The 10,516-nt window shown below is 47.3% G+C and overlaps 1 protein-coding gene across 4 annotated transcripts; it reads left to right on the plus strand.

The window, feature by feature from the left end:
- The first annotated feature begins 761 nt into the window (after positions 1 to 761).
- srpx2 (sushi-repeat containing protein X-linked 2) lies at positions 762 to 10,488 on the plus strand. 4 transcript variants are annotated; one of them, XM_018733666.2, is made up of 11 exons: positions 762 to 1,151; positions 1,470 to 1,564; positions 6,038 to 6,130; positions 6,318 to 6,509; positions 7,215 to 7,391; positions 7,810 to 7,936; positions 8,040 to 8,161; positions 8,575 to 8,754; positions 9,034 to 9,167; positions 9,435 to 9,556; positions 9,842 to 10,483. In XM_018733666.2, the coding sequence occupies exons 2-11, from the start codon at positions 1,492 to 1,494 to the stop codon at positions 10,020 to 10,022; spliced, it is 1,401 nt and encodes a 466-aa protein (XP_018589182.1). In that variant the 5' UTR covers positions 762 to 1,151; positions 1,470 to 1,491; the 3' UTR covers positions 10,023 to 10,483. The 4 variants fall into 4 exon arrangements, with proteins under 4 accessions (XP_018589182.1, XP_018589183.1, XP_018589184.1 ...); XM_018733667.2 differs by lacking the exon at positions 762 to 1,151 and adding an exon at positions 1,798 to 2,013 and having other exon boundaries at positions 1,486 to 1,564; positions 9,842 to 10,488; XM_018733668.2 differs by lacking the exons at positions 762 to 1,151; positions 1,470 to 1,564 and adding exons at positions 1,581 to 1,715; positions 1,798 to 2,013 and having other exon boundaries at positions 9,842 to 10,488.
- Positions 10,489 to 10,516: the final 28 nt, after the last annotated feature.

Here is a 10,516-nt window from a genome sequence, read left to right on the forward strand (position 1 = left end):
GCTTAGAGGAACAGTGTAAATGGCTTTAAGAAAGAAGTGACAGCAGAAAAGGTATGTATGAAACACACTTCCAATCAGCTTGTTAGTTAAAGTGAAGTTATTCCAAATAGTGTTAAATCTGGGCAGCATTAATTAAAAAGTAAATGGTACCAAGCTGGGGGTGTGGTGGTGCAGTGGGTTGAATTGGGTTGAAGCAGGTCCTGCTCTCCAGTGAATCTGGGGTTCGAGTCCTGCTTGGGGTCCCTTGCCACGGCCTGGTGTCCTGTCCTGGGTGTGTCCACTCCCCCTCCAGCCCTACACCCTGTGTTGCCGGGTAGGCTCCAGCTCCCTGTGACCCTGTATGGGACAAGCGGTTCTCTGTGTGTGTGTGGTACCAAACTTTCTTCTTTTTTTTTTTTTTTTAAAAAAAAAAGGCCGTCAGGATGAATACGAAAGCTGAGTTTATTATAGCCACGCACATAGACTCTATTTGCTAATGAATAAACAAAATTTAAACTATTAATTCATATATGTGTAATAAACTGAGAAAAACCCATTTCTCACATTTGAAGATTGTAATGAATTACATGGTTTTAAAACCATCTGCTGAGTTAAAAGTGTTTTTAAAATCAGTCATCCATGAGTCAGAAGTGATTAAAAGTCAACGTCAAATGACAATGAGTTTAATTCAGTGATGTTCAGAGTCATAATTACCCCAGCCGCTTAAACAGATAGTGCTCAATATTCTCAAGTGTTACTTTCACCGTATTCGGTATCTTCGTGCTCAATTGTCATTTTAAAGTTGTATCGCCATGAAAGTATTGTGTTATTCATTATCCCAGAGCTGAAAACGATTTTCAAATCACTGCCGCCACCACCACCAGCCCAGAGATTTTAAAACTAATCTGTGGTTCCTGGGTTAGCACGGTTTTAAAAATCACAGTCGTTCATATTCTCCGAATTAAGTGATTATACAAAGCATTGTAATCGATAACCAAAGTAATTCGAAGCAGTGAGGATAGGACCCCCCACCCACCGTGTTGGGTCTTTAAAGCCGAGTCCCTGTCCGCCTGGCAAAGCGCTCAAGGAAAACCGCAATAATCTCCTTCTTCTGCTGTGGAACAGGGAGCCGCTGCGCAGCGCTCGTCCGCACAGCCACAACCAAAACCCTGGTACGTACGAGTTTTACCTGTCTTTTTTACACTTCCACACATTAACGGCACATCGATCGCTTCACATTTGCTACACCGTGTTTCCTTTTTCAAACATTATTATACGCAGAGACCGCAAACGCGCTCAAAGGAAAGTTACAAAGTATCAAAGTTTCAAAGTTGAAAGAATAGAACTCCCGAGTTCTTTCTTATCGCCGCTCTCCCACATATTCACATCACGTATCTGAGAATGTTCTTTATTTGTTAAGAGAATATGTCGTGTTGTGTGTGTGTGTGTGTGTGTGTGTGTGTGTGTGTGTGTGTCTGTATCTCTCACAGCTGTGGGCATCCAGACACTGGAATGTCATTTCTTTGCATCGCTTTCCTCCTGGAAGTGTCCACTTTGGCCGGGGTTCTTTCCCGGAACAATGAAGGTATGGAGAACAGCCCTCTTCTGGATAGTTCGCCTGTTTCGAGCCGCTGTCCTTTACCTCTTCTTTTCCCTTCGTTTCCTCTGCCTCTCTCTTACTTAGAGCAGATCAAAGGCTGAAAAATAAAACTGGCTACAGCGAACGCGACAATAATGTAAGCGCATCTCTTGCAGCATCGTGTCCATCACACACTTTTCCTCCCTTTTGTTCTCATGTTTTTCTCCTTTTTTTTCCAGTTACTTTGCATGATTTTCACGCGCTCTCCGGGATGAGGAAATGCCACCATCTCCGCAAATCGGGGGTCTTGTACTAGAAGCGACTACTGATGGTCTTTCAGCCTGACGACGGCTTTAAAGGCATGGAAAGGCTGTGGGGATTGTGAGGCTGAATGTGTTTGTTTCAGAGATATGGCCTTTCCAGCCCTGCCCCCACCCCATCCACACTTCCAAAAGGTACACCCATCAGGGCCCCGAGGAATTGTCTAGAGTCACTCTTTCAGAAATAGCAGCTGTACAGCTCCGGGGTGCAAAATAATTCTATGCAGGTGAAAATGAAAGCCTTCACTATGTTGTGCTTAAATGAACTATTATGGTAGGGAGGCTTTAAGGGAAAGAGAAGTTTGCAGGAAAAAGTGACAGCTGTTCGTGAGGCTTGCTGTATTTCCCTTGAAACACGTTTTTCCTCTCCGATGAACTGAGTTTGTCATTAACAGTTTCGGAGCTGGTGGAAAAATCCTCACGCTGCATACGTGCGGCTGATGTAGTATTTCAGCATCCAGCTGTGTGTAGTATTGTGCCAGCTGGTGTTCAAAGACTTTGCTGTAGTGTATTGGTATCATCACCGAGTCCTCAGAGTTCAGCTCCTTGCTGAAGATCCTACCTCTGTCATATTTATCGCTTTAAGCAGCGAGAAAACAAATGTTGTGAAACGTACATTTGCGTTTAGCGCTCCCTCCGAGATACAAGGGAACGTGGCGTCCTGTAATCATTCCGCAATAAACGGAGTCATGTGAGATGCTCAGACTCCAGCCTTTCACAGATGGAATCCGTTACTCGGTGGCGCCTCGTTTCCCCTCTGTACGAGCACATGCAAGCAATACAAAAGGCCATTTTTCACGGAACTGCGTTGTTCTAACTGCAGAAGATGCATTTGCTTAGACGTGAATGTTGGTTATTTCCATTAATCTCAGAATTGTGTGCTCAAATTGCAGGATGTCGTGATGTGTTCCAGTTTTGGCCTCACAATGTCAACAGTATGAGATAAAATTAGAAGGATTTTCCGGTGTCTGCAAAATCATCGCTCATATGTCAGGAAGCTAAGCGAATGAATGTTAATGAGGGTAAAGTCGATGTCTCGCAGATTTTTCGACTCCCCTCATCTCAGATCAGGAATGAATGGATGTTCGGAACATTTGTGCCTTTGCGGTCCTGAGCACTGGAAGGTAATCTGAGGTGTGTGAAAGGTGCTTGAGAGATGGCTGGAGGTGGAGGTCGGCAAAGGGAGGACACGCCTGCGTTCCCTTTTTTGGAGACTGCCTGTGACCACCGTGTCCCCTCTCCCTTAGAGCTGTGTAATTACAGCCCCGCTGTTGCTCCAGTGACTTGTAAATGACTGAATGTGCGCACACCTGCTGTGGCGGGACCCGCCGCCTGACCTTTTCCGCTCAGTCGCTCTGGTAATCTCTTATTGACTCGAGAGAGTCTAATGAATAAATGGGTTCACCAAGCCAACATTCAGAAGAAGCACAATAATATGTTCTGATAGTGGTGCGACTCTACGGGCAGGTGGTCTTAGATTAAGACTCGACACGTGACTAACAGCTCTGATTGTTTGCTCGTTGTAGGTCTCGAAGTCGTGCGCTCGGAAAAACGTGGCTTTAGTCTAAAGATCTACCGGAAGTTATACGTTCTCCGCTCAGATTCTGGTGGACTCTGCGCAAACTGTCGCCGAAGTTGACGGATGAAGAGAAGTTCCACGTTTTTGTGCCTGAGGAATTCGTCTTTTAATTAAGTCGATGTTCTTTGCTTGCGCTTCGTTCTGAGTATGACGGTAGCAGCATGCCAATTTCGTCTGCAGCCACAGTTGCGCCGTTGCATGTTTGCTCGGTTCATCAAGGATCGTGTTGACACACGTTAAGTGCCGCTGCGACTCATGGCTCCTAGTGCAGTGCCCATCGCTCAAGCAGAACGAGGTAGGTCGTCATGGTAAATTACCACATGATGGTGTTGCTGTGGAATCACAGGATATCAAGGCTGCTGTCAGTACAGCCTCAGTAGGCAGCTTCACCACAAGCACCATCACCTGGCTGTTTAGGTGCAGAGAGGAAGGCTCAGGCAGAGGAATACATGATGTTGATTTGAAATGTTCCACTGCATCAAAGAGGTTTTATCATTGTTTTGTTGGTCCTCGGCTCAGAAGAGTACTTCCAAGCTTCATCGGTGTCCTTGTGAAACTGGAACTCCTCGCTTCTGTTTTGAATTGTGGTTTGGACCCGCTGAAGGAAGCTTTTTGCCCACTAGTGTGAAGTGCTCCTCTGGCTCCATTCCTGTGTGTGGAGTCTGGACCGGCTCTGCTGGACATTCCAATGCAATTGAATATGCTACCCCAGGATGTCCCTGAATCCAATGTGCGGATGTGGAAAGAAGGTAGAGCAAATTTTTTTTTTTTTTTTAAAAATCCCATTTACAGGCAAAAGTGTCTGAAAAGGCTGGAAGCAACGGTTTTACCCGGGTTTGTGTAACTGCAACACGCTGAGCAAGATAAACATTTTAACATGAAGTTGGGTGATGAAGAAACACAGTCTCTGTGCCCTTGCGGTGTTCCGTAAAAACAGTGTTTAGCGTGTTAGAAAATATAATCCAAGTTTCCATTGCTGGGCTCATTACTGGGTGGTGTTGTCACCACTTCCGCGTGTGTACAGAAGGAGCCAAAGTCATCTTTTGCACTGGGTCCAAGGTCACAGAGGAGTTTGTCAGCTGTTCTGCATCTGGAGTCTCTTGCGGAGGCTCTGGGTGCTCAGAGGAATTGTTCAGCATCGCTTGAACTGGAATGCTGGGAAGTGTAATACTGGTTCCCAGTCTATAGAGAGCAGGATCACTGGGAATATCTCTCTAGGAGGGCTGAGCATGTGAAAACAGGACAAACCGCAGTCGGGAAATACTGGTGGTGCTGATGGATCACCCTTAGAGGTGGCCATTTGGGATGAGGAGGGATTTTGTGTTCCTTGCCACAAAGCTGCAGCTCCATGATGATGAAGCAAAAGGAAAAAAAAGGAAATTTAATATGTTGGCCTAGGCCCTTCTCAGGGACTCGAGTGGAAAATTCCACGTCGTACGAAGGTCCCGGCGAGAGACCAGTACTGCGTTCTGCCTGAAGGGGGTGTTGGCAGGAACCCAGAAGTCCTACAGAAATGTGGCAGGCATGGATAGTTTGGCGGTGGATTGTTCCAAAAAATAAAGAACAGACTTTTTATGATTAGGGGTTTTCTCCGTCTTGTGGAAAAGTGTTTTTTCAAAATTGCTGAACCCGCTCTGCCTCTCGATGGCCTGAAAATGGTGTTGTCTGTAAAATGCCTTATATGAGCACGTACAGTATAGGAATTAAAACAAGAAATGTTGTGGAAACATTTAATCAATATGTTTATTTTTTTTTTTATCCAGTCTAATTCTGTTGTTTTGAGCCCCTGTAACTCTGCTGCTGCCCTGGTTAAAGCTGCTCTTTTACTCCCTCGCATATGGTTTATCGGATAGTTGTATTATGCATGGTGTTCTCCATGAATAAATGAATTCCTTACAGTTCAGTTTATATGGGTCACCCCGGGTCTATACGTGTGAGTATGTGTTTATATAAAGAACGTACATCTGTTTCGTTCACCGATCCAGAAGAGGACACGTGGAGTGTCATAAATGAGTTTGAACGAAAGATTCACGACCCAAAATGTGCCCCTCGTCACACAGCCGAACGTTTTTTGGCCTCGGTTTTAGAAAATCAATTAACATAACTGAGAATGCGGACGGGACGTGTGGATGCTGTGGACATTTCAAAACTTTCTACAAGGTCACAGTGCAGAAGCTTCTCTTTTTAAATCTCTGATAGAGAACCCAGGTGTGCTCTTGTTAGATGTACACGGCTATTTAAAATCTGGCTTTGTCTAAAAGTCAAGAGGAAGGAAGAAAAAATTGCCTGAAGAAAAAATGCCAAGAGCCAAGGGACCTCTGACCGGTTTTCCTTTAGTCCAAATTTTTCAACATTAACCATTTAAAACATCCACGAAGGGCTCTGAAATCTATATCTGAGACAAATTAAATGGAATAATTTAACTTGAAGGCCACAAAAAATTAGCAAAAGAGCAGAAGATGTACCATGAGCCACTGGCAAGTGTCCTTTGTGAATTACAATTGCTATTGTTGTGGCTGAAAGTTTAGCCTGGAACATTTCTAGAACTTTCCATAAACAGAGGGCTCTTGTTTCTTTTAGGTTCTGGGACCGCTCTGCAGAACAGCCACAATGAGGTTGTTCATGACGTTCAAGAGGAGGAAACCTATCACACACCCCAGCTTGACTACAAGGGTGAGGATACAACTATTGACATCTGGACTCACAGGTCAGCGAGGGGGTGTCTGAAGGTGTAAACCAGGTGTAAAAGCCATCATCATCGAGAGCTGTGAGGGTGAAATACACCTTGGCCATCAATACTGATTAGTGTGAATGACATGGGCGGATGTGTGTCCCCCCACCTCACCTTTTGTCACGGCAGAGCCGCGTTGGTGCCACACCATGAGACTGCCCAACGGAGAGGTCACCTGCTTCTCCCCCCGTGGGCCCAATTACCGCAGTACCCTGGGCACGCGCTGCGAGCTGACCTGCGACCGCGGTTTCCGGCTGCTGGGCCGAGCCTCGGTGCAGTGCATGCCAACCCGGCGCTGGTCGGGGACCGCACTGTGCCGCCGTAAGTGAGCCGAGGGGAACCCCGAGGCAGGCTGTGTGACAATTCCTGGAAGACCTGAAGAGGAAAGACACTCTGAAACACATTATACTAATAAAGACGAGAGGGACGCAAAAATCTCATGTAGTTCAGACAACTGACGTTAATGTGATCTCTACTTTGATATTTTACTCAAATACAGTTTCTGTGAGTTACAGCTTTACAGCCCTTGAAAAGTTTTGCAGGTGTTGCTAAATAAGAATTACATGTTCACCCCATGTCCCTGTGGGTTTTCTCCAGGTGCTCTGGTTTCCTTCCACAGTCCAAAGATGTGTTTCAGCTGAACTGGTGACACTAAATTGCCCATAGTGTGTCGGCGTGTGCGTGATCCATATATGCTGTAAAGGACTGGCACCCTGTCCAGGGTGTACCCTGCCTCACCTAACACCCTCTGCTTCCAGGATAGGTGTCAAGACCCTGCCATAGGATAAGCGGTTATTGACAGCGAATGAGTGAGTGAGTGAGTGAGTGAGTGAGTGAGAGAGTATTTCTGAAGAGATAGAGAAGTAGATCGTTGCTTAAGTACAACTGCAGAGCCCTGCTGGAACCTCCTCCTGCTCAGTTTTACCTCCAGAACTGCGGACGCGCAACCTGTTGCCCAGCCAGTCAAATTCAGATGAACTCAAGTGTGTGTCTTTGCCTCCCCTCCGCACCACTACGATCCCGCAGAGCAGCGTTGCCATGTACTGCCGCTGATCTTCCACGGCACCTACAGCTGCACCAAAGGAGTGCTGGTGGACTCCAAGTGCGACTACACTTGCAACCCGGGCTACATGATCGAGGGCGCCAATAGCCGTATGTGCCAGGAGGGCGGAACGTGGAGTGGCAGGGAGCCCACCTGTGCAGGTGAGGCCGTTTTCAAAGCCCTGAGATACAGACGCAAAATGAAGATGCTGGGAGAGGATGAGAGATCGCACGCTTCCCTGTGACGCTGCATAAAGAGCAGGCTTGGCCATAGGGCTTTGGTGAAAAACGCTGCAGGAGATGAGAAAGTGCTGAACATGACCTCTTTCTATCTCCAGCTTGCTTTCTGTTGTCAACAGGCGTTCTTGCAAAGCGTCCCACAGTCCCTCCACCCATTTCATGTCCTCAGAACTCTGTTGCTTTGGCTCATTTTCCTCCCATCCCCACTCCCACAATCACTCCTCTAGGAGCATTTTGTAATCTTGAAAGTTAGCTGAGCCACTTTTTTTTCCCAGAAAGGCAGTTCACATGTCAATGATCCAAACCTGTGTCCTGTTGCTGCCAACTCGTGTTTTCTCAGATCGTGACCCTCCAAAAATCCAGTGCCCGCTGTCCCGAGTGAGGATCGCGGATCCAGGGCAGCTGACCGCCAAGGTGACCTGGGATCCTCCTGTTGTCAAGGATACCGCTGACGTCTCTCTGACCGAGTATGTGATGTTTGTGTCCTTTTCTCTCACGTGCTTTAAATTATGGATTTTCCCTTTAATTTTGTGGGAACAAATTCTGAACTTTTTAAAATTTAACCTACAGCGTGACACTTGTAGGCCAAATGCCAGGCTCCAGTTTTGAAGAAGGGATACACGTTATTCGGTATAAAGTGTACGACCAGGCCAGGAACAAGGCTGCCTGCAAGTTCGTCGTCCGTGTGGAGGGTGAGGCATCAAGGCCTGGGTGGAAGGAATGTGTATTAAATGTGCTTAACGAGGCAAGTGGTAATCATACTTTTGGACAGCTCGGGATGTAATAATGTGGAAAATATTCAGCATCACAAATAATTTTTGAAGCACTGGCTGCAAACTTGTAGACAGGATAAATGGTTCGGTTCAGTCCAGGTTCCAGTTGAGTTTCCATCTGCTTGCCCTGGGTCTGAAATCATTAAATTTGCCTGTAGGTGGTGCTGTTACTGGTAACGTCTTATTGAAAGTCTGCTCGTGGGAGGGGACCCTGAGAACATTGTTTTGGAAAGGCAGGGAGCTGGTGGATTCTGTCATAGAAAGCATGATGGTGGCGGCAGTGGGATGAGTAACATGGGGGGCGTGTCTGTTTGTTCTGTGACTGCGACCAGTGAGGCGGTGCCCCACACTTCCACAGCCCCTCCACGGTTACCTCACTTGCTCCGCGGACGGGAACAACTACGGGGCGGAGTGCGAGTACCACTGCGAGCAAGGCTACGAGAGGCAGGGCCCGCGACTGAGGGTGTGTCAGTTCGACCGCAGCTGGTCCGACGTGGCGCCAACATGCGTCCGTGAGTATTACTGCCAAATGATGACGGAATGTACCTTGGTTCCAGTGCGGACCCCCGAACTCCTGCCCACCTTGGGGTATCAACGCATATTTTGTCAGCCTGGCTTGTTGACTTTGCATAATTTAAATATTTCATCCAGCACAAACACTGCAAGTCCCAAAACATCATGAAAAATAAATGGAAACGGATGTTTCGAAGCCCGATTTGTTTTGTCTGAGAAGATTCAATTTTTGGAAAGAAGTCATCGGTATGTTTGTGCACGTGTGCATGTGTTTGCAGAGACGGAGATCAACGTCAAGGTCGAAACTGCTGGTGCCCTGCTGGACCAGTTCTACGACAAGCGTCGGCTGCTCATCGTGTCCACGCCCAACAAGGCCAATGAGTACTACAAGCTCCAAGAACTCATGTTGGAGGTGCGTTCGCCTCGACCGCACCACACGGTGGGTGGGAGGGGGCGGCTTATCTGTTTATTTGGATCAGCCCCTCCAATCCTCACTATGGCTATGGTATGTGCAGATTTTGAAGCTACCTCATGCCACGTGGCTGAATTTGTTGCACTGGTTTGTTCCTCCTCTTTGCTCGAACTACTCAGGCGGAACATGTATCCCCACACATACGTTGCTGCCTAATCTGGACACCGCAATATGGCCCAGGTTTTAACGGTCAGTCTCCATTTGCAGAAAGCTGATTGCGGCCTGGACATGCGGAAGGTGACTGTCATCGAGCTGCTGGGAAGAGCTCCTCACGCGGTGGGTCGTATCAAGGACAAACACCTGGACCCCATGGTCATCAAGGAGCTCAGGTACCTACAGCTGTCCCGCAGAGAGGGTGCATCACTTAGTCGCTACTCCTAATTGGTGAGTTGCAGAACTAATTTTACGGTTTCCAGGGTAACAGGTATACTGGGCATAGGAAAGAGTCCACAAACATTCAGTGGTTCTTCTCACTGGTCATCAGTTGGGAAGCAACTCAGAAGGCTGGAGAAGCGTTTGGAATATGTCTCTGATGGCCTCCAACTGCTCTGCGTCAAGGTCGTAGGTGTGACGCCTACCTGTGTTTGTCTCCTCCCGCACGTCTCACCCCACAGGCTTGCCCTGAGGATTTCCAGGACCTTCTTCTCCATGGTGCTCTTGGACAAACGGGGCGTGGACCGCGAGCGCTTTAGGGAACCCGTCTCCTTGGAGGAGCTGTACTCCGTCATTGACATGTACCTGCTGAACGAAGAGGAGCACGAGCGCCTGGAGCCTTACAAGAGCCTCTGCGACTGAGTCTCTGGTTGCCACCTCCTCCCCCAAAGGGGCAGGGAGGGTTTATTGGCCAGTGCACCACCTGGTGGCTGACCACTGAGCACAGTGTATGGCAGGAGGCTCTGTGGAATACAACCATCTGTGCTCAACAACAAGACAATGATGCGAGCAAGTGCCAGAATCTGCCGAAAAACAGAACGAAAGAACCTTTTCGCAGCAGCCTACTCTTGTCCAGTGGATCTGAGGTTACGGCTCAGTAGGCGTGTGCGTAATGTTAGTCCATTGTGTGGCCAGGTGTTCGAGTCCAAAGTTTGCCTTAAATGTCAACGAATAATATTAACAAGTCTTTACAAAAGGCACAGTTTCACAGATTGAAGAACGCAGGCGTTTTTTTTTTTTTGTATTAACATCCATAAAGTATCGCTTTAAAGTGAATGCACAATATTAAAATCATAGACAGCAGCTTAAGAGTTAAATATTTATTAAGACATTTGGATGTATCCACCATTAAAAAC

This window comes from Scleropages formosus, chromosome 13 (assembly GCF_900964775.1).
Source record: "Scleropages formosus chromosome 13, fSclFor1.1, whole genome shotgun sequence".
Taxonomy (NCBI): Eukaryota; Metazoa; Chordata; class Actinopteri; order Osteoglossiformes; family Osteoglossidae; genus Scleropages; species Scleropages formosus.

Coding starts and splice junctions, on each gene's coding strand:
- srpx2 (XM_018733666.2), top strand. CDS start 1,492: ATGTCATTTCTTTGCATCGCTTTCCTCCTGGAAGTGTCCACTTTGGCC. Junction 6,131..6,317: donor ACCCCAGCTTGACTACAAGG/GTGAGGATACAA, acceptor TTGTCACGGCAG/AGCCGCGTTGGTGCCACACC. Junction 7,392..7,809: donor CAGGGAGCCCACCTGTGCAG/GTGAGGCCGTTT, acceptor GTGTTTTCTCAG/ATCGTGACCCTCCAAAAATC.